This window comes from Pezoporus occidentalis, unplaced genomic scaffold (genome assembly GCF_034315485.1).
Source record: "Pezoporus occidentalis ecotype Australia unplaced genomic scaffold, CSIRO_AGI_Poc_V1 ctg282, whole genome shotgun sequence".
In the NCBI taxonomy this organism is placed as follows: Eukaryota; Metazoa; Chordata; class Aves; order Psittaciformes; family Psittacidae; genus Pezoporus; species Pezoporus occidentalis.
The window spans coordinates 361,327-386,993 of NW_026914741.1; the positions used below are offsets into that span (position 1 = coordinate 361,327).

General features: G+C 46.4%; 1 protein-coding gene across 4 annotated transcripts in view; it reads left to right on the top strand.

The window, feature by feature from the left end:
- The first annotated feature begins 3,652 nt into the window (after nt 1-3,652).
- ALPK3 (alpha kinase 3) overlaps nt 3,653-25,667 on the top strand; it is a 35,960-nt gene continuing 13,945 nt past the window's right edge. The window contains exons 1-3 of one of the 4 annotated variants that reach the window (XM_062625776.1): nt 3,653-3,873; nt 14,817-14,855; nt 18,073-18,194. In XM_062625776.1, the coding sequence (XP_062481760.1) occupies nt 3,668-3,873; nt 14,817-14,855; nt 18,073-18,194 (367 nt within the window). In that variant the 5' untranslated portion in view covers nt 3,653-3,667. Of the gene's footprint in view, nt 3,874-14,816; nt 14,856-18,058; nt 18,195-24,480; nt 24,560-25,667 lie in introns of those variants that run through there. The other 3 variants (XM_062625777.1, XM_062625778.1, XM_062625780.1) reach the window with 3 other exon arrangements.

Genomic DNA, 25,667 nt, shown 5'->3' on the forward strand with positions numbered 1-25,667 from the left:
CACACTGTGCTCCTGCAGAGATAGGAAAATGTGATACATCTAACACGATCCAGAGCAATTCCTGCTCCTACAGAGACTGGTCTTTTCCTTTCCTGAATACAGGGAAAGTGATACTTAGCATAGAGTTGTAGGGCCTTTCTTTGTTCTTACCTCCTCAGCTGTCTCTGAGATCACACAGATCCTCATTTTCTTAATTTCTAGAGGGTCCAGCCAGGCATTTGGAAATACACCCTTGAAGGTTTAAAATAAATGTATTGCAAATGAAGGTTCTGGCTGAGTATGTGCCAGTAGCTCCCTGTCATGCCTGTCATGCGGAATTATTATAAATACAGTGCTGGTAGCTAATAAAAATGATCATGAAATTAACCCTGGCACCTTCCTGGAGCTAAAGATGACACTTCTGGTTGATGCAGCATCTCTTCAAATAGCTGCAGGTTGCTGTTTTTCCCTATGGACTGCTTCTCTAGGTTCTGGAAAGAGCATCCTCCATCAAATATCCAGACAAAAGATGTCATGCTTGTCCTCTGTAAGAGCCCTTCACTGGCACAGTCTGCTTGAATGTTTAGTAAAGAACGGGAAGGGGGGGGGGAGGACTTGCTGACATCATGTTGGAGAGCAGGAACGAGCCTGTGATATTAGAAAGGGAGGAACTTATGTGAATGCTTGCAGGGTGGAAAGGGAAGGATACATTGTGTGAAAGGCGTGAGAAAACATCTGCCGCTCTCGCTGTGAGCCAGTGCTGGATTTGCAGGCAGAGGACAAAAGCCTTGCTAACAAGGATTGAAGCCTGGTGCCTGGCTCTGGCTTAGGCTTCAAAAATTAAATGGTGAGAGAGAGCACATTTCCAAATGGAGATGAGAGCAGAGGGCACTGTCACTCTCTGTGAACAAATGACAGGAAAACAGATGCTGCAGGAGGAAGCTGATGTCTCAGCAGGATGACAGGCGACAGGCACGAGAACCATTCAGAGCCTGAAGAGGGCAGGAAAAAAATGCATTCACTGTGCGTGTGGGGGTAGGATCAAACACCACGGCAGGCTTCACCTCACCACAGCCAAGCTAAACCTGCACTCAACATCCAGGTTTCTCTCCACTTCTGGGGTGAGGCAAAGAACCATCATGTGACTGGGGTGGGAAGGGACCTCTGCAGGTCTCTGGTACAGCCTCCCACTCCAAGCAGGGCGTCAATCAGTTGCTTGGCACCTTGTCCCATCCACAGCTGATTGTTTCCCAGGATGGAGATCACTGACCTCTCTGGGACCCTTAGAGGGGACTCTTACCCCTCTCATGGGGCAATTTCTTTTCCTAACGTCTATTCAGAACTTTCTTCCTTGCCACTTGCATTTGTTGCCCTATCACTCTGGACCTCTGGGAAGTGGCTGGCTCTGTCTTATCCACACCCTCCTGTGAATTAGTTGAAGAAAACAAGAAAGTCTGCATTTAGCCCCCCCTTGAAGACTTAAACCCCAGTTTCTGTCTTCCTCTCTTGCTATGTCATGTGTTGAGCTCTCTTAACCATCTTGGTGGCTTTCACTGGGCTCACTCCAGTATATCAGTGTCTTTCCTGTATTTGGGAATCTGAAACCAGGCAGTTTCAGGCCTGACACAGTGACACACCTGTTCTAGACACCTTTCTCAAGATAGCTCTTGAGAGATAGGGCCCATGGTGAGGGATGGTAAAATAACGTATAATTCATATGCTGGGACTTGAATTCATGTTTCCTTGAGCTGTGGGACTTTAAAGCCCTCCTCCTATCAGAAATGGAAGCAGGAGAATGCCACCTTGGGACTTCCCAACCTAGTGTCCTACCGTCCACACTTAGGGGCAGCCAGGTCACAGCAAAGGGTGTGAGATGAGTGCATGCACACAGTGAGTATTCTTTTGTAGCTCAGAGGCCTCTTGAACCAAAGGTAATATCTTTGTCCTGAGTAAACCTCAAGAAATTTTCCTTCCACAGATTTATTCTATGGGATTTCTTAACCCCTATTAGCACCGAGCAGCCACAGCAGTCTGTCGAAGCAGCTTAATGCCAAGATGAGGGAGGAAGTATCACCCTTTTACTGATTTTACCTCCTGCTAATTTCACTTGATGCCTCTATTCTTGTAATCCTTGTCCCTCATAACTCAGTCATATGCACCTCAGGTGTTTCAGGCTGAAGAGTCCCAGCCTATGTAGTTATTCTTCCTGCAGCAGCCAGTCTGCACCTCTGCTCACCATTGCTGCCCTTCTGTGAGTTTTGGGTTTGGTTTTGTTGGGGGTTTTTTCAAGTCTACTGTATTCTGCTTGAGACAGATTGTACCTGAGTGGCACTAGTCCATGCAGAGCCCACTGCTGCCTACTGAAAATGAGTATTGTTGTTCCCTCTGTGGACCATGTTACATTCATTTTATGGAATTTGATCTGGTATTTTACTGCCTGGTGAAAGTGAGACCTTCAGGCAAGTCACTGGGACCACCTTCTTTCCCCCTAATTCCTAGGACCACAACCAAACATCTTATGAGGTCCATCTCCTTTGCATTTTCTAAGACCAAGTACCCTTCTCTGGTATCACAAATCCAGATATTTACATGCCTGATACTGTAATAACCTGCCTACAGAAAAGCAAATAAACTCCAATACCTACACCTGAGATGGCTGCTTCCAAAACACTGCTCAAATGCAAGAATATTCTGAGATTTGAGCTGAGAAAAACATTTCACTGGGGCTTGAATGGAAGAACTACGAGTCTGACCAGGCCTCTGTCGACCAACTGGAGAAATCCAGATTTGGTGTGCTTAGGATAACATCATAACTACTGTAAATACAAACCCTCAATTGTTGACCCAATATACACCGACTGTGACAGGTCTAACAGGATCCAAGAAAGTTTATATGAAAATAAAATCCAGCTGGGGATCCTGGCTTTGGATTCAGTGGTGTCTGCATGCACTTCTCTACTAAATTGCATGGCTGCACACTTCTCAATTGCAGTGTGAGCAGACAGCTGATCTGCACCATCCGTCAATCCTGTGCTGTAGAGATGCTGTGCCTCCAACGATGTGCCCATGGCACACAATGCAACAGCCTGACAGGCAAGACAAAGGTGGCACAAGAAAAAACTCCCATTTTATTACACATTATGTTTTCACTTCGTGTTGAATCACTGCTGGTAACAGTTTGTGACATGTACCCACCTTTTATAGCCATCTTTTGTGTTGTCCTTCTCATGGAGACTGAAAAAATGACATCACGGTCCTTCTCCCAGGCAGCATGGGATAAAACCCCAGCCACCAAGGCGTGAGATGCTCCAGAGGCCAATGCAAGATGTGACTATTGTGATTGCACAGAGTGGTGCCGCTGCCCAGGGTGGGAGCCTGCTGCTTCAAGAAATCAGGCATTTTTTAGCTGGTCCAGGGATGTCTTCGAGGTGCAAGACATCCCCAAGCTGCGGGGGGTGGGGTGGTGGGGGTGTTATTATAAATAAAATAATAACACCGTTTCTCCTGAAAAGACAAGCTCGAGCTAGCAGCGATGGATGGAGGAAGGGGGGGGGGGGGGGCAGCCAGGCGGCAGCCAGGCCTCAGCCGGGCAGGGCAGGCGGCCCCCGGCCCCTGGAGGCCGGGCTCCAGGGGCTGCGTCAGTCGCCACCGCCCCCGAGTGACAGCGGCATGTGCGGTGAGGCTATAAATGCCGGCGGGGACGGGGGGGGGGCAGTGGTCGAGTCGGGGCAGCCGCGGTCCGGCCGCTGCCATGGGATCTGCCCGTCGCGACCTCGGCGACCTCCACGGGCGGGGAATGGACGCCATAGAGGGGGCGGAGGAGGCCGAGAGCGCGGCCTGGGCCTCCCGCCCCGACCGGCGCAGCTACCTGCTGGGCATCCGGCCCCAGAACAGGTGAGGAGCCCGGGCCGGGGGGAAGAGGCTGGGGCGCGGCGGGTTTCCCTTGGCCCGGCCGCCGCCGAGGGTGCATGCTGTCACCAGGCCCGGGGCCTGCGGAAGACATGTGGAAGGCCAGGGAGCGGTGCGCGGGGACGAATTGGCCGGAGGGAGGTGGGAGGAGAGCAGGCTGGCAGCGGCCCAGCATGTAAGGCAATACCCGGCCCCGAGCAGGCCGAGACGCCGGCTGAGCTGTTGGCGGAACGGCTGTCATGGCCTTTCCCGGCCCGGAGATCTCCTCCAGGGTGGAAAAACCAAGTGAGGGCTCGAGCTGTCCGAAAGAGCTCGTTTGCTGTGGCCAGGAGAGGCCACGTTTCTGTGAGGGTGCAGGCGGGGAAGGTGCGCTGAGGCCATCACCTTGCTGTGAAATCACGGCGGACACGAGCTTGGGCCTCCCAAGTTAAACTTGGGTACAGGGTTCTGTGCTGACCTTCCTGCCTCTACTGTACTGAAACCGTGTGTGTTATCGACACCAGACACCAAGCAAGGGGCCTGCAGAGTGTGTGCCTTATCTTATTGTCAAAAAGATATTTCTACAATGTAGATACAGGCCAAGCAGTGATGAGAAATGGCCTTAGGCACAGGGTCTGTGGTGGGAATAAGGCTTTGTTTGCACAGAAGGTATGATAAACATGTTAACTGAGACTGAGGTTAGCAAATACAAAAATGCAAGGCAGTGAGCCAGGAAAAGCAAAGGTGTCAGTGATTGTGCTAGTCATTCAAAATAAATTACTTTGAATTCACTAGGAATGCTCTTCAGTCTGTAAGCTCTTGAAACAAGTGTGCCTCTTTCAACAATTTATGAATAATCCATTTCCAGTGTGTCAAGCATTGATGCCTCAAAAGAATCAGAGATTCATAAAAATAAATACAGGACCAAAAGAGATTAAAAAGTGCTATCTGAAAGTCAGATGTTAAAACTGAGGTAATGCCAAAGTTAAATTGCTTTAATTTGCTTCCCTTATGATTATATCGTAGCATGCAATCTAATTGCAGTCTGTCTGCATACCATGGCATCTTCAGTACCAGCAAATGCCCATACAGCATCCACAACCAGGCTGTGACCTTGGACCATACCAAAAGAAATCTGTAATCAAGTTTGATAGCTTCATTTTGCAGATTACAAGTAGAGAGAGTCTTCAGTAAATAAGATGTTGAGGTGTTTTGGTTGCCTGTAGCTTGATCTTCCACACCACTCCCTCTCCCCCCTTCCCCCAAGTATGTTCTAATTGCAGCTTTAATCAGTTTAATTAGGGTGATTCATCAGTCGTTCAAGCAATACTTCTGGTGTTCCCCACTGACTTATCACAGAGTGGTTTGGGTTGGAAGGGACCTTAAAGCTCATTGTTCCAACCCGCTGCTGCAGGCAGAGGACACCTTCCACTAGAGCAGCTTGCTCCAAGCCCCTGGGTCCAACCTGGCCTTGAACACTGCCAGGGATGGGGCAGCCACAGCTTCTCTGGGCACCCTGACCCTAACACTAACCCTCACCACCCTCACAGGGAAGAACTTTTGCCTAATGTATAATCTCAGTCTCCCCTCTGGCAGGTTAAAGCCATTCCTGTTTGTCCTGGCCCTGCAGGCCCTTGTCAAAAGTCCCTCTCCAGATTTCTTGTAGGCCAGCTAATACCTAACTATTGGAAGACTATTACAAGGTCTCCCCTGAGCTTTTTTTTCTCTAAATCCCCAAACGGGATTTCATTAAGGCCACCGAGAAAGGCACAGAGGGATGTAGCACTTCTGTCTGGGTTGATACTGTGGTTTAGGCACAGTAAATCCAGCCTGTATCTGCAAAGCTCTGGCTCCTGAATGCCTTGAACTTGTCAGGCTAGTGCTGTGGGTGGGTGCTTCGTGGGACCCTGATGCTTTTGCAGGTAAAAGGACACTGTGCTACGACACTTAGATTTCCAAATATTGTCCAGTCATTTTTTCAGCCCATTTCTGTACTTGTTCATCAAAGCCTGTAGCAAGTTAATTTCATTTTGCCTGTTAACTTAAGTGGCTGCCACTTCTGTTGTAAGAAGCACAGAGTAAATATTCACTAAATAGCAAAACTGACCCGTCCATGTGGTCACGACACCTTCCAGTTTCCCTAATGAATTAGGGAGGAGGAATTTAGAAGTCTCATTCCCTCCACAGCCCTGAGAGCACCTGAAAGACTTGAGCCAAAATGCATGGACACTGTGTTGTTATCTATAATGCGGGGCAATGGCTTGAATGGAGTGAGGCTTTTTGTCCTGTAATGAAATAATGTATCATAACAATTCTGGAAAGCAAGCAAGTGGAATGATGTAGCAAGAAGTTTTTCAGAAAGCAGTTATGAGTTTAATTAAATCCAGGAGCATCTGGAGAACTTGCCTCGGAGAACTTGAAAAGCAAGATGAGTGACATGCCTAAGAGCAGATAATATTCAGCAGTTCTCTAACACAGGACAGTATTTGAATTTGGTGGGTTTGGAGCAAACAAAAATATGGGACAAGTGATGCAGACACAGAATTGTGGTCGGAGGCTGCTATGGTGGTTAGAAAGCAAAAATGGATATTCTGATCCAAACCCAGTGTGGGGTTGTTTTTCAGTCTTCTCTGTTGCTGTCTTTATATGTATTTGTAGAGTGTGCTTAAACAAAATATTTGCCTGCTCTCTTCACTGATTCTTAAAGCAGTGGCAAGTACAGTGTCATGATGGGGGTCCTTACAGGCATGGAAGTATCTTTATGAGAAGAAACTAAGGTTAGCAATTGCTGCTTCTGATGTGGCTCGTGAATGTGTTTCATCTATGTGCTTGCATTCATGAACCACATAGAGTAGACTGGATGATTTTACTTGGTCTCTCTAATCCTATAGGAGGAAAGGGGTGTTGTGTAAATTAAAGCATACTTATTTGGAAACCAGAACATGGTCTTTCTTGTTTTTAAGTTGTAGAATTTGTCAGAGGTGGTGCACCAGGGTCCAAAAGAATAGAGATGTTGAGAATGGCTATAGAGAGATAATCTGTTTATTACATGGAATATTCAGTATATTTACTTTTTGTACTCTTGGGAACTGGTCTTTAGGAAGAATCTTCTCTGTGAGCAGATAGTTCAGTGGCAAGAGATCACTGCCTTTCCTTCGCTGGTCTTTTAACATACCAGATAACAGACAATGTGAGGAGCAGCTTATGGTCATGGTGACTTGTCTTCTGCTCTGGCAGTTGACAAGGCTTTTTTATTTTGGGGTAGGTTTCTTTTTTTTTAAACTCTTATGTCTCAAAGCATTTGACTGTAATTACTTTACAAAGTGAAAGGAGAAGCTGTCAGTCCTCTCCAGGGTCTGCCTTGGCTGTATTCATGGGCCACAACTTCAAGCCATGTCTTCAGGTGTCCTTAATGTACGAACTAGCTGAGTCTGAAATATGACTTGTGCAGAGAGATACGATTTTATGTAAAAACTTCATCTGAGTCCTAGGCAAGCTCCTCTGTTGGAAGTGATCTGCCCCTCTTTTCTAATGCTGATGTCAGCTCCTTGGTCTCGTTACAGCATTGCTTCCTTCTTAAATATCTTCCTACTGTCATAGCTTCATCGTATGCAGATATTTATAGAGTATAGTGGCTTTGCCTCTGATCTTTTCTTGGATGCTGTCTCTGGTTGTGGAAGCAGTTGAGCTCAGGAGAGTGCTGTGCCACCTGGCTTTTCTGGCTAGAAAACATCCTCAATCTTGTACCTCTTGCTTTGCACATAATATCAAATGAAGATGAAAGATATGTTACTATAATAAAGTGAGCTGAAAACTCAAGAGTGCTTATTTCCTGAAGAGCATGGAAGGAGCATAGCTTTCTTAGCTCAGAGGAGTTCCCTCTTCAGCAGTTAGGCAGCTGTAACTTACTATGGGACCTTGCTATTCGTAATATCATAGAAAGATTTGGGTTGGAAAGGACCTTAAGGTCATCCAGTTCCAATCTCCCACTGTTGCAGATTATCTTAAGTTTTACTGAATCTTTCTATATTTTGTGTTTGTGAAACAGTTATCTATAGGAACATCTTGATTTAAGAAGTTAGCTTTTATGTTAGCATGGGTTGCTGTGTTACTTGAAATCTGACGCTGTGTTGCTTGAAGTCCTTGCTCTCTGTAACGTTAACCTTAGTCCTTACTCGCTAGACCATAACCAGAGCACCCAGGTCTGTTGTGTATAGGATGAGTTATTTGACAAGCTGGCATGGTAGAAATCTAGCCATTCAACTTGGCAGCAAAACTTACTTTTAGGATGTCCTGAAGTAAACTGCCTTCATTATAATACTACAAAGCACACCCACAGATTGGGAAGACCCTCGCCCAAGTGAAGACCCTTCCCCCGTGCAAGTGTTGTAGCGGAAGAGAATATTATAATTGTATGCAAATCACCATAACTGGGAGTGCTCTACCTTATTATTTTTGTGTATAAATGTAACTATGAAATTGTCACGGGGTGTGCTTGATTTGTGGAAATTCCACTCAGCACCAGCACTGCAATAAAGAAGTGCCTGCTTCTTAATGCTCCATTAGGATTAAGGAATTTTATTCTCCTGACTTTCAGTGACACTGCCATGGGCAGGGATGCCTCACACTAGACCATATCACCCAAGACTCTGTCCATCCTGGCCTTTAGCACTGCGAGGGATGGAGTATTTATCACTTCTTTGGGCAGCCTGTGCCAGTTCCTCCCCACCCTCACAGTAAAGAACTTCAGGACCCACAGATGGATTTCCACAGACTTGTGCACATTCAGGTGCCTAAGATGATCTCAAACCTGATTCCCTCCTGCAGAGGGCCTAAGGTCTTCATTCTCCCAGTCCCTGCATCTGTATTCCAAGACTTGGGTGGTGTGGTCAGGATACTTGCCAGTGAAGAATGAGACAAAGAAGTCATTGAGAACTTCAGCCTTCTCCAAATCCAGGGTAGCCAGTTCTCCAGTTTTGTTCTGGAGAGGGCCCACATTATCCCTAGTCTGTCTTTTTTTGGCGACTTACCTATAGAAGCCTTTCCTGTTGTCTCTGACATCCCTGGCCAGACTCACTTCTAACTGGGCCTTAGCTTTCTTGACCTGAACCCTAGCTTCCCGGACAATGTCCCTGTATTCTTCCCAGGCCTCCTGTCCCCGCTTCCACCTGAGCATGAGGTCAAGCATGGCACCGCTCCTTGTAGACTCCTCTTGTTACTTGCAAGAGGAAGTTGTCTTCCACGGAATCAAAGAACCTCCTGGATTGCTTGTGCCAGGCCATACCATCCCTCCAACAAATACTGGGGTGGTTGAAGTCCCCCATGAGGAAAAGGGCCTGCAAGAGTGAGGCTGTTCCTATTTGTCTATAGAGAGCTTCACCCACAGAGTCCTGATCAGGTGGCCTGTAGCAGATCCCCTCAGTAATGTTTCCTTTGACCCTAACTCCCAGACTTGCTGTTGGCTATTTTGGCAACAAGTGTTCTAAATCCCTAATAAGAAACCTTTTGATGCTGTTGCATCTGGGGAAATTTAGTCCATTTATCGTGTTGAATGAAAGCGTCCCAAATTCTGAAAGGAGGGAACATCCAGTACCCACTGCAAAGCCAAAAGTAAAGGCATCAATAAATTCATCTGCGGTCTGTAGGATCTCTAGGACGGAGGCATCACTTTCCTCTCAGTGCAATTATCTGCATAGTAATGCTTGGTTTGAGTGGGGCTCTTTGGCAGTTGTGCACATTGAATAATAATCCCAAACTTCACATTTTGGCCCCCATTAAAAAGCCTCCTGTCCTTATCTTCTAGAAGGTCAAGCAGAACTGACTGTAGGCTGATGAGCTGATAACCTAGGCTGGAAGATGAGTGTGTGGAGCTGGACAAGCAATGGCCTTCAGGGCCAGTGTTAAAATACAGAATATATCACATGTGTAAACTTTGTTCTTCTCTGGAAAGTTTGTAAATGGAGACATTTCCCAGGCCTGGATTGCCATCTGATTGCATGGACAGGAGAGCATGATTTTCTCTGAACTGGGCACCTCTTGTTCCACAGCAGAGGCCGTTTCCAGGAGACAGTGTGAAGACCTGCTCTATCCTCACTCTGTTTCAGCAAGAGGAGAAAGATCTTGGGTGAATGAGGGTGTTGTATGATACCAACTCAGTCTCGCACTTTACAGCATCACCTGGTACAAGAAGAGGAAGGCAGAACTGTTCTGAACAACTGTATTTTTACCTTGCTGCTTTTCTAGCCCACAGCTACAAAAATCTATGCACAATGAGTTACCAGGAAGATGTCCACTTTCCTGGGCATCTCATTGCCTAGTATTTGCTTTGCTTTCTTTTATCCTTTCTCATTCCTTGATGTCTTTCAACTAGTTACCAGTTTAATTTGGACCATAAAGGCAGCAATAGTTCAGAATTAAAATACACAGGTCTGGGCCATCTTCAGGGTGTTACAGAGGCTGATACAGAAACACGTAACTTAATTTATTGTTTTCCACCTTCTCTGTTAATGCCATCTAGCTCTAAATTCTTACATGCAAGTCTGTGTTTATCTCTGCTCAAAGTAAATAACGTGCAGAAAAACTGCCATATTTCTCCAGCTCCAGCATCAATTCATTCCGTGACCTTGCCAAGCAAAGACTCAATACATCCGTTTTCCAGTCTGTAAAATAACAATGTGTCTTGTACAGCTCCATAGCACTCACAGCTGCTTTATCTCAGGATTCTGGTAATTGCTGTCATGGTATATGAAACACAAACACACTTGTTCTGTGTGTGCATGAAGCACTTGATAAGAAGCGGGACACGTGGCAGGAAAGAAGCATAACCATATGTACATGAAGGCTTCATTGTTGGCTTTTAAATGTTGAAAACTGTTTGCTATTGACATTGGAGAAGACATTTGGAGTGCTTTGTATTTGTCTCAAGTAGTATCAACCTTGGAGGCAGAGAAGTTCATATGAAATCTTATACTTGAAAATCTGCATGTGTAAAACATGCCCAATGTCACTGGTGAGAATGCCAGCAAGAGGGAGAATCTGTAGGGGATTGCCAGGGCCATCCCTCTGTCCTGCTCCCAGGATGGAAGGGCTGCCAGTTCTCATTGGGCTTTTCTGAGGCGCTTTTGTGCAATGCTGATTCCATTGAAACCGAACTCACATGTCTCAGCTTTGCTGTTGTGACATATTCTGCTGTTTACTTACTGCACTGGACAACATGTGTGGCTCAGTTTTTGTGCTGTGGAAGAACACTGAAATATATTAACGGCTGTTGCAGCTCAAGCTGCAAGTACAAGTCCCTGTACTTGTATGTGTGAGGGTGGAACCGCTGTGAAGCCTATTTCAGAGTCTCCTGAGCACTTGTCAACTTCCATATGAGAACATGAGTTGGAAGAAGAAAGATTTCTCTAGGGAGAAAGAATACGGAAAGAAAAGAATTTCAAGCAGTGATTGCATGACAGGGTTAGAAAAGGTGCCAGATTTAAGATCTGTGTTTTCCAAGCAGTTAACTTTTCAGTGCCAGGGGGGTGATGTACCAGCCTAGGCCATCAACCTGAGCAGTACTTTTAGTGATGAAAAAAAGTGGGTGGTGTTGATGGTTCAACCTCTTGCCAGTGCAGCAAGACTGAAATTTGGCATGTCCAACCCTAACTGTTCTATGATTCTATGTGCATGAAAAACGGGGAAGGCTGTCTTCACTTCCAAGCAAAATTCTGAGTCATTGAAGAGCTAAAACCTTTAAGAGGATGGCAAAATTCCAGAAGAGTTTGAAAGTATCTGATAAAACAAAATTTAAAGAACTGAGGCTGGTAGAAGTTACATAGTAGAAGGGTATAATTCTACGGTACAGTACTACAGTGGTTAATAACTAAACCTGTACTTTCAGGGGTAGCTGTGCTTCAGTTCATAAATGCAAGGTGCCAGAAGAGGCTTTCCTCCCACTGACGCTAGACATGCGTATCTATCTGAGCTCCAGTAAAGAGAAACCAGTACCTTTAGACTTTGATTCACCCATTTTAGATGTGTTCCTCAGGATAAGTGTTTGCTTTCATCCAGGAGCTAGAATGTCCCCAAGCTTGCTCAGGAGAGACATCCACTGCTGATGCTGCATTTCATGAGCAGAGTCCTGTATTGTGTGCACTACCAAGTCTCTGGGGAGCTGAGGACACGACAGCCAATCCCGGAGTATCAGACTAGTCATGCTGGGACGTCTGTCATGCCTTGCATGGAAGCCCCATGTTTCCAATCATGTGGGTTTGGTTTGGAGTCTGGTTTAGTTATGCTGCTGCAGCTCTGTGTGGGTATGATGTGAATGTCATTAAAATGAAGGGGAACACCAGCTGCCTGCAAGACAGGGCTGTTCTGGCATTCAGAATTTGATCTTGCTCTCTCTGTGCTTAAATCTCTAGACTGGAAAGCAAATTTTACTTGGTTCCTTAGGATATTGAGGTTAAACTTTAGTTAATGCATGGATTTTACCTTTTTCTTTTAATAATATCAATGATCCTGAAGAGACCCTCAGACCATGTTACAGGATGTGCAGTGAATAAAACCCAGGTTGTGTGCTCAACACTGGGGATTAAAAAGAAGTATTGATGAAGCTCCCTGTTTGAGTACATTTATGAGCACGAAGGGTTCATGGCACAGGCACCCTTCATTCTGACTCTTGCTATTTGAGTGATTTTCTTTATGTCCAAGGCAAAACATCTTCCCATTTGTCTTACGCAAGAAAGCAAGATTAAAACCACTTCTGCCTACACTAGCATTCTCCAGCAGCTTTTTAGAATCTTCCCTGCTGGCTCCTCAGGCAATTCCCAAACCTTAATATTTCTGGAGGCTAGAAGGACATTTTTCTCTTGCACTGGTATGCAAAATGTTGATGGGTTCATTTACTGTTGAAAAGTGGTAGTTCAGATAATGGAAGCACGTGAGTTATCTTTCCAGCTAGACAGAGCTGCCTGGGGCATCCCAGAGCACATGGACCCAGCACATGGGTGCTGCTGGCCCAGGATCAGCTCTGATGGCTCTGCCTGGGAGGGTTGTGGGGATGACCCTAGGAGGTCAGGGCAGGCTGAGAACAGCTGGAGGTACAGTTTGAGCTCTCTAATCTGTTATGGTGTCTGGGGGTGATGAGGACAAAGTGATGTGCTGGTCAGTAAGATAATGCAAAGGCATGCCTTGCACTGTTGGAAAGGATATGGGGCTCAAAAGGATGCCCCAGGTAGTGGGGTTCAGCCGGAAAGACAGAGGTCCTCTGATTTCTCCCATGGGCCAGCCCAGCTCATGCAAAGTGGATCAGGTGGCTGATCCTCAGCCTGTTATGGTTAGTGTTTGATTTTTCTAGCTGGATAACACCTGATCTGTTCATCCTCTGACAGTGTGAACAGCATTTGGCAAGTGAGAGGGATCAGGATCATGTGGCTGGGAGTGGAGAGGGTGAAGCCACTGGCAAAAGGGCAAGTGCCACCCGTATTTCTTTGGTTAAAGCTGCTCCTGAGTGCTGTCTAAAACTTACTCAGTCTTTGCTCTCCTGATCTGAAGGAGAGGAGTCAGTGAGCTCTTCAGAATGCTGTTTTTTTTTCTCAATTATTTGTGTAAAGTGTCAGACCTTCAAGCTGGACTGCTTTTTCACTTATAAATCCCATTCAGGTTCTGCCTCCACAGGTGGAAGTGCCATATGGTTGGCAGGAGCACTTTTAAGAGACTATCTGTGGTAGTTATTAGGGTAAGACTTGAAGTCCTGCTGACTTCCATGCTATTGAGACAGGCACAGAACCCAGATGTGATCATTTGGGTAGGAGATCAGAAGAGGTGCACCTTTGTTGGTTCTTCATGCTGTCTTCTGTAACTTTATCATAAAGCACTAAAGTTTGGTTGTTCAGTGGTGGTCTTTAGTGCACAAGGCTGCAAGGCTCAGAAGGTTTGATCTGTCTGCATGTACCAATATAGGAGTCTGACTTCTTACATCCCAAAGGGGATGTCTATACTGCAGTCGCTTCTGAGGCTATAATGGTGAGATTGTTGCATAGGCATAACTAAGATATATCTTGGTGTGATTAAATCACTGATCTTACGTGCTGCTGACTACCTGGTAGGTAGGTTAGGCTTTTGACTGTCCTGTGGGTGACCTGAGGGTGCGTGGAACTGCCTCTGACTGCTGTGGGTCAATGCCAAGAAGTTATTTCCTACAGCCTGTAGAGGGCTGCTGACGCAATGTGGCCTTTTGGCTAGGACATGAGTCCTTGAAGACACTTCTTCGGGAGAGCTGGTGGCCACTGGTAAGTAGCTCATCTGGGTGTCCCTTGTGTAGAACTTGGGTGTTTGATTCCACTCACCCCCTCCCATGAGTTGGTTAATGTTATAACATGTTAGTATGTTCCTGCAAAGAAAGCAAAACCTGTAGATTCTTGTGAAGTCTACTTCTTTTATTTTAATTTTTTGCCAGACCTTAGTGACTTGGGTGGCAAGCTGGGAAGCGCTGTATAGTGACCATCGAGTTTTCAGTTTCTCCAAAGAGCTGTCCTTGGAAGCGCAGAGGGTGACCAGCTCAGGCCACCTGCTTTGCCAGCAGAGAAGTGGGCTTGCAACGGTCTGTACTCCTGCCTGCCGTTTAATCCAACATCTCCTGGGGTGGAGTTGCTGCTTTGAGCACAGTGCTGCAGATGGTGCATGGAAGGCTCAGGTGCTGCTTCTTGGAAACCTACTTGTATAAATGTCTTACACTTATTCTCTGCGGTTAACGACTATTTCATTTTTACAGCCTTTGATTTCAATTGATAATGTGGCTTGCTCGTCCTGGCAGTCAGCCTGAGTGAGGCCGTTGTGCCTTCTTTTAATAGGAACTCTGACCTGTGCAAAACAACTCATCATTAATCATCTCTGTAACGGTTTGTTTATTTCAGCTCTTTTCCATGCTTCTCCTTCTAATGTTTTTTATGCTGTTTTTTGCTTAGCTTATCAAGCAGCAGATTCTCTCCCTCCAGTTTAGGAAGGTAAAACTCTACGTTGCATTAAACTGCTCTGACCAACACTGAATCTGGCTGCACATGATTAATCTATAATGCTTTGGTACCAACTAATTAGAAGAGAACCTGAAAGTGATCTAACAGCCTTATACTGCATGATTGGATCCCTAATACTTGTTTGAGCTTCAGACAGCAAAGTGAATGCTCATTGTAATTCCTGTGTTAAGGAGCAAGAAATATTTCTCAGTCAAAGGATGGATGCTCAGCTACTTCTTGATATTAAAGAGAGATTTCCATCCAGAGACATTAAAAATTAGATGAGCCTGCCCTGATACTTTAAAAGAAGCATTTTTCTTCTCCCCCCTGCCATCCTGTGCCTTGATGTGAAGATCCTCATTCATTTGGACTCTGCCCTGAAATGCACTTATACAGCTGTACTTTGCCTTTGGCAAAATAACACATTTGGAAATCAGTTGCTATTACTGACTTGCTGCAGAAGCAGGTAGAGGAATGACTGTGAAGGGAAAGGCCTCTCCAAAACACCCCTGTAGCTGTTTGACTGCTAACCAAAGAGTAAGGAAAATAAAATAATGATGGAAAGGAATACACTTCTTTAAATCTCCTTTTCCAGCAGACTGCTTTTGTATGGAAATCCCTCTTTAATGTGAAAAGGCTACTGAATTGCCAGTGTCCTCTACTGAATTGCTGGTGTCCTCTTCCACAGGACAAAGGCTCCAGGGCTTTTCTGCAACAAAGGTGCAGCTTCAGGAAGGCCTGGAGGAAGACAAGCTGCTGCTTTGTATCAGATTTCTTGAATGCTCTGAATTACTGGTTTAGAAAGCAATATGAATTGGACAAGTCTCATTGCAGCTGGAGGGGGTCAGCTGAGAGCCCCAGAGTGCTGCAGTTTCCAAACCCCCTCTACCCTCTCCCCCTCCTGGGACTAATACAAGGGTTTCTTTGAAAGATTAAATAGACCTTCCAGGGCTTCTTGCCAAGTGTACATTGGTCAAATTTTCTCATTCATCTGCTCTGCCTGTGGAGCCCCCAGCTTCTTGTGATGCTGCTTTCCTAAAACATTCAGTAGCCTTTGCTGTGTTTCACCTGACTGTGAGATTTGCACTGAAGGGACCAGACTTATTCCTGGCACTGCCTGCTGATACCGATGGCATGGTACTGGGATTAAACTTGGTCACAAGTGTCACTATGTGTGTGTGCGCATCACTTTTTTTGAGATGCTGATCTGGTTGCTCTCCTGCTGGTGTATGAAATGTTCACTGATGCTTGGAAAGTTCCTTTATGTGGATCTAAAAGGCATTTACTGGCCTAGGGCTGGGGATCTGTATTGAAGGAGCCAGACCAGTAAACCCCACCAGTAACTGCCTTGGTACTGGATTGTCTGCCTTGCTCTTTGGAAATGGGAGGTTTTTTTCTCCTGGGGTTGGAGCATGGAAAAGTTTCTTTCATTTGAACAGCTGTTGGCTTAAACAGCCCTTTCTAGGCCTTGTAGCTGTGTGAAGAGTTGCTTGCCGCAGTCTCCTGGGGACCATTGATTTCCACAGGAGAGTTTGAGCTGTGGAATCTGTTTTTTACCCCATCCCACATGTGTTTGCATATAGACAGTGCTTATAACCCTCCTTCAGTAGATGATTTAAGTTTGCAACAACCCCAGCTGTCCTTGTCCTGTACCCTTGCCCAGCACAAAGTGCCTGGGAGTTTGGCAAGATTCCCGCTGCGTCCCAGCTGTTTGTTACTGAGGGATTCATCTCCCTGTGTCTCTTACAAACCTATCAGGAAGCCAGAGTGAAAATGATAGGACTGCAGCCTCCAGGTAAGTTTTTGGGTGGATGAAACATGCTGTGGTTGTGGCACCTTCAGTCCCTGCTGCAGAGCCTGTCAGTGCACCTGACCTTGCAGGGTTCATGCTAAACATGGTGGGTTTTTTTTTCTTCCTGAACAAGTCTGCTTCCTCAGCAGGTAGAGCATGAGTAGCATCAGCACCAGCATTCTGCCTGCAAGCTGGGGGCTGCTTGTGAGGATGGGGTCTTCCTTATGGACCTATCACAATGTGCTATGAGCACATGCTCATGGTGAAGTTGTGTCAGGAATGATTTGGGGGTTTGTTCTATCTCTTGCATGTCTCTAGAACCTGATCAGTTGTTTAAGGAATGTCTTTCAGTGCTGAAAATGCTATAATGAGACCTGCCAGCTACCAGTTCTCTTGCAACATTTGCTGTTTCTCCTAAGATCCTTGCACTTGAGACCTTGGGGTCCTCTCTCCTCGTGTAAACATGTAGTGTTTTAATTCCAGAGGGGAAAATGAAAGAAGTTCTTCCCTTCCAAGAGTCCCAGAGCACTATGCAAATGAAGACTCAACTTGGAATTATCCCATTTTCCTTTAAGAAAGCTCAGATCTTCTGGGGCCTCTCTTGGTGATGCTCCAGTGGGGTTGGCAGTGCTGTATGGTGATTTATCATAAAAATAGAATAGTGCTTAAATGACTGGAGAATATAACTTCCTTTTCTGAGCTTCATAGATTGCACTGTTTGGATAGTTACGGCTATTTGGGTGACCCAGCCTGAACTTCAACATCAGTGCCTGAACTCGTGGAGTATGTAGTGTGAGTGCCTACCTGCAGCCGAGTGAGGTTAAAGACGGAATGGATATCAGCTTCACATACAGTTCTTGGGCTCAGAAAGCTGCAAGCCAGGATCAAGGTCTCCTTCAGTGAGCTGTCCCTGAAGCAGGCAGCTTTTCTTAGTTCAGAATTTTCAAAGAGGGCTGCTGTGTTCAGGAGACATGTTCAGTTGACCCTTGGCTTGAAATTACATAGAAAGTCTTCACATATAAAGTAAAGTCCCAGTGAACAGAGTAACACTTGAAACACTGGTAGTGCAGTGCTTGGAATGTGAAGCTGACTTTGTTAGGGTCCTCCTTTGGGCCTGCTGCCTGATTCAGGAAGCGTTCAGGTGCAATGGAGACATATGGTTCTTGACATTCATCACCCTGACAGCCATAAGAGTGAAGACAAAGAGACACTTTAAATTAACAGTCATCTTAGGGGAGAAATAAAGGTCAATTACCCTGACACTGGACTGGACTTGTGAATAACCTGCTGTAGGGATGATGGGAGGGAAGGAAGGCATACATAACAAGAACATAGGCTTCTAAGATGAGTTAGAAACTGGACCCTGTGATTTTTCTAGTACTTTGATGTCTAAGAAATGCTTCTTGAATCTTCCAGGAGCACCTTCTGCGCAATCATTTCTCAGCTGACGGAGGAAACCCAGCCACTATTTGAAACCACTATCAAATCCAGTTCTGTGTCCGAGGACTCTGACGCTAAATTCACATGCATAGTGACAGGTAACAGTGTCTCCTGTGAATAACCTGGTCCATTTGCTGGACTTGCACTAGTTAAACTCTAAAGCAAGTGATAACAAGGCAACACATTAAAAAGTTCACTGTTGCCAGAATGCAAGTAAAGATTCAGCAATTGCATGATGGTTTCAGCTTTAATTGAAGGGGGAGTGGGAAAACCATCTGAGATTTTAAAGAGGCAAAGGCATATCCTAACATCTCAAACGAGGCAAGTTACAGACCAGAAAATGGAATATGCTGGTTACTGCTTGAGCCAGCTACATTTTATTGTCCTAATCTCTGCTGCTTCTCTAATCCTGGACTCCATAACGCAGGAATTTTGAAGGCTCCAGTATGACGCAGGCTGTCATACTGGAGCCAACTCTGGCTCTCTTCGCTGGCTGTAAGTGGTTAGAGTGCATTTGCATCAGTGGTAAACTTGTGCATCTGTCAATAGCTGAAATAAAAGCTGGTTTCTGCCCAATAAGCTAACATCTCACCTTGGGCAAGAAGGGGTTAGACCAGTAACAGGAGGAGGGGGAGGCTGAAAAAGAGGGCTGGTACTAAGGCATTATGGTGATGTGACATGGCAAACATTGGTGTAAAGGCAGGCAGCTCCTTTGCAGATGAACTTTTGTCTTTTAAATATAGAGACTCCAAACTGTTTTTTTTTGGTAGTCTGTATGAACTGTGTAGGATTATGACTCTGTGATCCTTCCTGATGTTGCTCAAGTCATTTTTTTCAGTGGATTACTCAGTGGGAGACATTAAACAAGTCTGTAAGTTTTGGAAGGAGGAGGATGTCTCCAGTTAGCCTGTTAGCCACAAGGACCAAGATTTTCCCAAGATTTAGGAAATCTAGTTTGCCATTAAAAACATGCTCTAAATAAGCTGTGCACCAGGGAGAGCAGCCTGAGCCCCTCTGAGAGCTGCTGGCTTTGAATTCTTGGCTCTTCTGTTACAGATTCACTTGTTTTACAGGTCTGACTTTCTGTGCTTGCAGGGGTACAACTGTTATATTCTTAACCCCAGCAGACCACTTTCTGCTTCTAGAGCAAAAGTGGGCTGCAAGGGAGATGCCTCCAAACCATGCCCGTTGGTGATGCATTAGAAGGGCTTTCCCAATTCAAGTTTTCTAAAAGCAAAAGCTTAACATACTGTGCTGTAACATGGAACTCACCATTCTGTAAGCCATGAGTGTCAGAGGTCAAAAAATGAGTGATGTTTAAATATATTAGGAAATCCTGAGTAACAGATAAAATTCTTCCATCTCCCCTTCCCTGAAGGTGTGGAAGCGCTGCAGACCCAGATCATGACTGCTTACTGCAAGGACATGCAGTGGTATTGCTCTCCCTTTTAGGATTTCTTGCCTGTTTTAAAGTGTCTAGTCTTGACTTCTCTCACTGGCTTAAGCCTTCAACATCTGCACCTTGAGGGTAACAGTTCCTTTTAACAAACTTCATCTTTTCCAAAGTCCAGATAACACCATCAGCTCCACGTACACTCTGTCAAGGTGAAGTGCATTTGTACATCTGAGCATTAGTTCACCGTGAGACTAGCTGGATGGAAACGCCCTGCGTGTGTGATGCCCAGCATGTACAGATTCCTGGGGAAGAGATATTATAGTCAGCCCTACGAAGGAGGCCTTGTAGGTGCAATATCCGTATTCATTCCAGCATCTTACCTGGAAAACCTAGAGAAATTTCACTGTATATTGTACAGGAGACATGCTGCCAAAGAATAACCTCCTCTGCTTGTACCAAAATCAAAGTATTGATGTCTAGAGACAGATCTGGTCCCTGTCCAGTCTGTAGCTCTTCCTGCAGTGCATCATTGCTCTTGGTAGGCAGGATGCTGTCTGCCAATTTTGGATGACCTGCTGGTGCTGTGTAGCACAACCTGGTGTATTATGTGAAGTTGAAAACTTAACCTGATACTAGTGTCATTTTCTACTCAAGTGAAGAAAAGTATCAGATAAGCCTCTTCAGCATATAGCCTATTGCAGTATTTTGTAACCTGGTAAACTAGATTGGGGGATGTCTTTATGCACTTCAGTTAATAAATGTACAAACCTAGGAGTCTTCATGGAAATGTCCTTAAAAGCAGCCTGAATCACCTATGCCACATGGTCATCTCTTGCATGTGGCCCTGTGAACTATATCAGGAGCTCAAAATCTCTTTGGGAGTGAGAGGCAGGAGGTGCAAAGTGAACTCTGACTTCAAAGTCTGATCAGTAGGTCAGCTGTCTCCCCCTGCCATGATGTTTGCATTCAACTGGGAGACATTACTGGGGAAAAAAGAAGTGGTGGTTGCTTCCCTGGCCAGTGACCAGAGTGGAACCAGCTCAGTTCCACTGCTGTGGCTGGAGTCCAGGGAAAGTTTGGTTCATAGATGAGCAAGAGGCAAAGGGCAGACTGTTAGCTGCTCCTGTTTTGACTCTTAAGCCACAAATATGGGTACCTGACCTACAATAACATTTTTCTTTTTCCTGCTTCTTGATCAATAATAAAGAGTTACAGGGTGGTCCCACATCTGTCAATACCAGGGACTGTCCTGGGAAGGCAGCAAGGTGCAAGTATTTGAAGAGCCAGCCTCCAAAATGGACTGGGTGGTGCGGGCAAGAAAAAGAACAAGTCTGGAGAAGCAGACCTGATGCTCTTGGGTGGTTGCACAAACCCTCCTTTCCTCCACTTGTCTACTTCTGCCTGCTACTGCTGTCCCTAGTTTGTCTGATTTGATTGTTTTGGGTCAAATCTGGCATCAGTTATGACATGTTTTCTTTTTTTAGGCAAAATTAGTTCATCCTTTGTTCTCTGAGAGATGTGAAAAGGAGAATGAGAACATTTCCCTTTACTGTGCAGGTTCTTATAGAGCAGAGCATACTGTGCTTCTCTGCACCAAATATTTTCCTTGATGGGTCTGTCCGGACTTCAGGATCTCAAGGGTCATTACATATCCTTCCCACTAAGTGGATATTGGGCTCCTCTCTTCAGAGAGTGGTTCTTATTGGAGATGCTGCTACAGGGGGTTTACAACTTTTCAGTCATTTCTGTATAACGTTGGCCAGGAAGAAGGGGTATTGGCTGATGAAATCTGCAGGCTTGGATGAAGAGCCTGGGCCTATGACTGCTTGTTAGGGAATGAGGCAGGTTGAGAGAGGTGATGGCTGGATCTAGCCAAGACCTACAGCTGCCTCTCCAGCACCATTTCATAGAATCATAGAATGGTTTGGGTTGAAAGAGACCTTAAAGATCATCTAGTTCCAACCCCCTTCCTTAGGCAAGTTCAACCCCTCTGACGGGGCTACTTAAATCATCAGCTCAGGAGCATGGTCCTATTGCTGCCTTCATGGGTCACTGCTGTGCTGAAGACGTGTCCAGTCTGGTACCTTTACCATGCTATGCAGGTGCTCGGTCAGCGTGAGCGTCTGTACTGGGTTGAGTAGCACATCCCTGAGGGGATGCTAACAAAGCAAGTTGACCGGAAGCAGTCTGGTTTTATTGTAGGGCTACGGAGCAGAAAGGGCTCTGCCCATGGATTGGGAAGAGAGTTGGGGTAACATGAGTAGTGAGTAGAAAGCTATGGGCTTAGTGGATGAGGATTTTAATAAGCATAAAAGTTCTCAATTTGTTGCATCTATGGTGGCCCTTATAGTGAACTATCTGAAGGATCGGAGTGAAAAGAAATGCAGGGACTGCAAAAGAGGTGGATGGGTGGGTTTGGGGATGGGGTAGTGAGTACAAGAGCAGAGAGCAGGCTGGTGGGAGATGAGGGTGCCTGAGTTTGGGACAGCAGGGCAAGAGGGGGGATGGAGAATCAGCACCATTTGCAGGCTGGTGGCATGGGGAACTACCACTCCTAGCGCATATCTGTCCCTCCTGTTAGCATTACTGGAAACCTTCATGTCTTCAGGTGATGGGGAGGTTCAAATCCATAAAGCCAGAAAGGATGACATCTTACCATGACTTTTCCTCCCAAAATTGCCTGAAGCACCTCCCCCGCTCCACATAGCTTGTGTAGAGCAGAAACAAAAACCCATGGAGATTATGTGTAAGTGTTCTAAACTCTTTCCACCTTCCCAAGTTTCAGAAAATGAACTCCTCCCCACCACTGCCCCCCAAAACTAAAATAAAATAAACCCCAAAGTTGCTTTAAACAGAGTTTTTGTGGGAGATTTTGGATAGCTATTGCAAGAGCTGTTTTGGATAAGGTCACCGAGGCTTTGATGACTTCTCAGACTTCAACAGCTTTGGGAGAAAGAATGTTTGATCTAAATCTGGCAGTCTTGGTGGGGAAAAAAAATCTCCCTGGGTCCTGCAGCAGCTGGAAGATACACTTCTGACAAACACTTCTGCTGGGCTCAATGATGTGCGGTGGACACCAACCCTGTTTACAGGCACCACTCTGTCTGCAGCTGCAGGGTACCCGCTGGTGGACACAGGAACCAGCTGCTCTCAAATCCTCCTCAGCACCAGTTGCAGAGAGTCTGTAGCAGGGACAGGTTCAGGAGGGGCGAATGTTCGATTTATGAATGGGTACTCTGTTTTGCAGAGTGCTTATGCTAAGGGTGGGCATCCAGCACCCTGCAGCGTGGCACTGCCCACCAGTGGAGCCCTCAGCTCAGCCACCCTGTCCCACTTGTGCCATCCCTGTTGTGGCACTTGGATGTGGATGTTGTGGTTGCAGGGGATGTGCTGGGAGTGATGCCTGCCCACCCTTAACCCCCAGACCAGGGGAATTTATTTGCTCAGCAGCCTGAAGATGGATGCCTGCAGTGTCGGCAGCAGCTCCCTTGTCAGTGGAGTGCAGGGCATGCAGGGGGTACCTTGTCCTTGCACAGACATCTCTCCATCCCCTGCTTGGTTCCAGCTGCAGCCTCTGGGGAGGGATGGCTGGTGTTTGAACAGGCAGCTGTGGCCACTGTTTATGTGTGGGAGGTGGAAGCCTTTCAGCATCCCTCTTCCACCCAGCACTTGCCTATAGCTCTGTTTCACCACAGACTGGAGCATGCAGCAAGAGCTAGTCCCTCCTTGCCTGCACTGGGCTGGTATGGTGGTAGCCCCCAGTAGGAAGCAGGTAGCCTCAAGAACACAAGTGCTGCAGGTCAAATGGAGTTTAGGCTTAACAGGAGGAAAAGCCTTTCATCGAGGCACTGTGCAGCTATAGAAACTGCAGCTCTTTCCAGCTGATGTCAGCTGCGAATGGGAATCAGCTGCAGAGGCCATGGGGGGACATCACAGAGCTTCTTGGAAATGATACGTTTCAGTTCCCAGAATGAAGTGCTGTGATTGCTCTTCACAGGGTATTAGGAAAATCTACCTGCCAGCTGCCTGCATTACAAACCAGGGGCCTCCTGCAGGTCTTGCGTGCAGAACAGCCATTGGGAAGGGTAGAATTGCTCTGGGTAAAGTATGAGCTGTGTATGAAAATCGTTTTGTTCCTTATCCTTGAAGCAGGCAGAAACTGCCACAGGCTCATTCAGCCCAGAGTCCCGCCACCAAGTACAGTCAGTAGCTAATACTTATGGAAAATACAAGCAGCAGCGTCAATCCCTGGTGATCCCATCACTGGGGTCTGGGATACTCTCATGGCCTCTGCCAGTTAGCAGTTGAGAGCTCATCTGCTTCAGCCACAAGTACCATGTGGGTCTGCAGACCATGGTGGGACGGGGACTGAAGGGGAGGATGGAGAGCCTTGCAGGAAGGGCTTCAGGAGAAAGTTATGACTTGGCTTCCTGCAGAAGAGGAGGAACAAGGGGCTAACCAACAGAAAGCCAAAGCTGCTGATGGCAGCAGTGGAAAGGGAATGAGGCAGCAAAGGATGTGAGAGATGTGTGAACAGTGAGGATGGAGAGGGTGGATGCCAGAAGCAGCGCAGAGTAAGAGACCTCACTGAGGACAGGAAGATAATAGAGTAAAACCTGGTATGGGGGTTGTCTGGGCTATGGGGATGGTTGCTGTTCATGGAGGAGAGCAGCAAAGACTGGTCTCTAAGACTACTTTCTCAACCCTGTTTAGTTCCAGTGGGCTAAGTCCCTCAAAGGGCCAGAGGTCACTGGAGAGCCCCAGCAAGTAAGGGATGGGTACAGGGAATGTATCAGAAAAGGAGATTGGGGCATGGGGAACTAAGCAATACTTGAGGAGGAGATTCTGAATCTGCCAAAACCAGGGTGGATTCCTGCTCATATGTCCTTGCTCCTGGTCTCTTGCTTCTGCTATGGGACCTTCATGGGAGCAGGTGTAAGCTGGGCTCAGGCATTGCTACAGGCTGACATCATCTCTGGCTGGTGCAGGTTCCTCACCCTGGAGATGAAAAGGATCATCGTCAGCCCTGAAACCTGTGGGTTTTCAGCTGGGAAGTATCCAGGATAGGTAGGTATTGCCCTCTCCCTGCCTTCTCTCTCATCAAGTCGTCAAATCTAGATGCATTGCGTATTCCCAGAGAGTCCTTGCTGGCTCCATGCTGGGACTGTCTATGAGACCTGACCCCCTGCTGCATTTTGGGGGTATCAGGGTCTGGTGGGGACACCCTAGTGGAGGTGAGCAGCGTGGTGGACTCCTCTTTGGCAGCATGGAAAGCCAGCAGAGGCGTTTTCCGAAGATAGGTTTCAGATATCTATCTACCTTGGGGCTTTGAACAACTGTTGAGTGCATCAACTTAAGTGGAGGCATGATGTGATCATTGAAACTTTTATTCCATGCCCTTAAGGCCAGCTTGGCTGGGCTGGGAACCCCATGTAAAGTATCGGAGCCAGTGTTGGCCACTGGTTCAAGAGTTTTCCCTTGAAAACTACTTTTACTCTGAGCTAGAGCTGCTGCCAGTGGGAAATGGGAGCTGTGGCTAGCACTGGTCCATGTGGGGCACTCATGCTGATACACCGCTGCTGTTGGTGGCAGGGACCATGGCTGCATGGCCGTCCTGCTAGCCAGCCAGTCACACACCGCATGATGTCATTCTCCTCAAAAGGCAGGTGACATCTGCTGTCAAGTGACATTTGTAGGACACCAAGCTGGCTGTGATGCAATCAAGGTTGTTTCTGTTCAGTGGAAACTTTTGGATCAGCTTACAGGCTGTGACACTTAGCAAAATCCTGTGAACTCCATGGAGAGATGAATGCCTGTTTTCTGACCTTAGCCTTAGTCTCAGCAAAACAGGCCTCTTCATACAAGAGTGACAGTGTGCTTGCCTTTTCCTCCCAGCCAGGGTTACAAGAGATGATCGTGTGATCTGCTCCCCTCTGTTCAGGAATGAAGTGCTGGGATTTTTTTCTCAAAAATAGACCTACTCCTAGGAGTGATAAAAGACTTGGATAAGCCCGTCAGGTTTCCACTCACAATGCTTTTTCTGCTTTGTGATTTAAAGTATGCACTGAGCCTAGAATAACACATATCCTATTCCGATGGAGCGTTTAGTGTTGCTGTTGATACCTTGTCCCCACGGAAGGAGGCTTGCTGGGCTACTGGGTGGAATGTTTCGCAC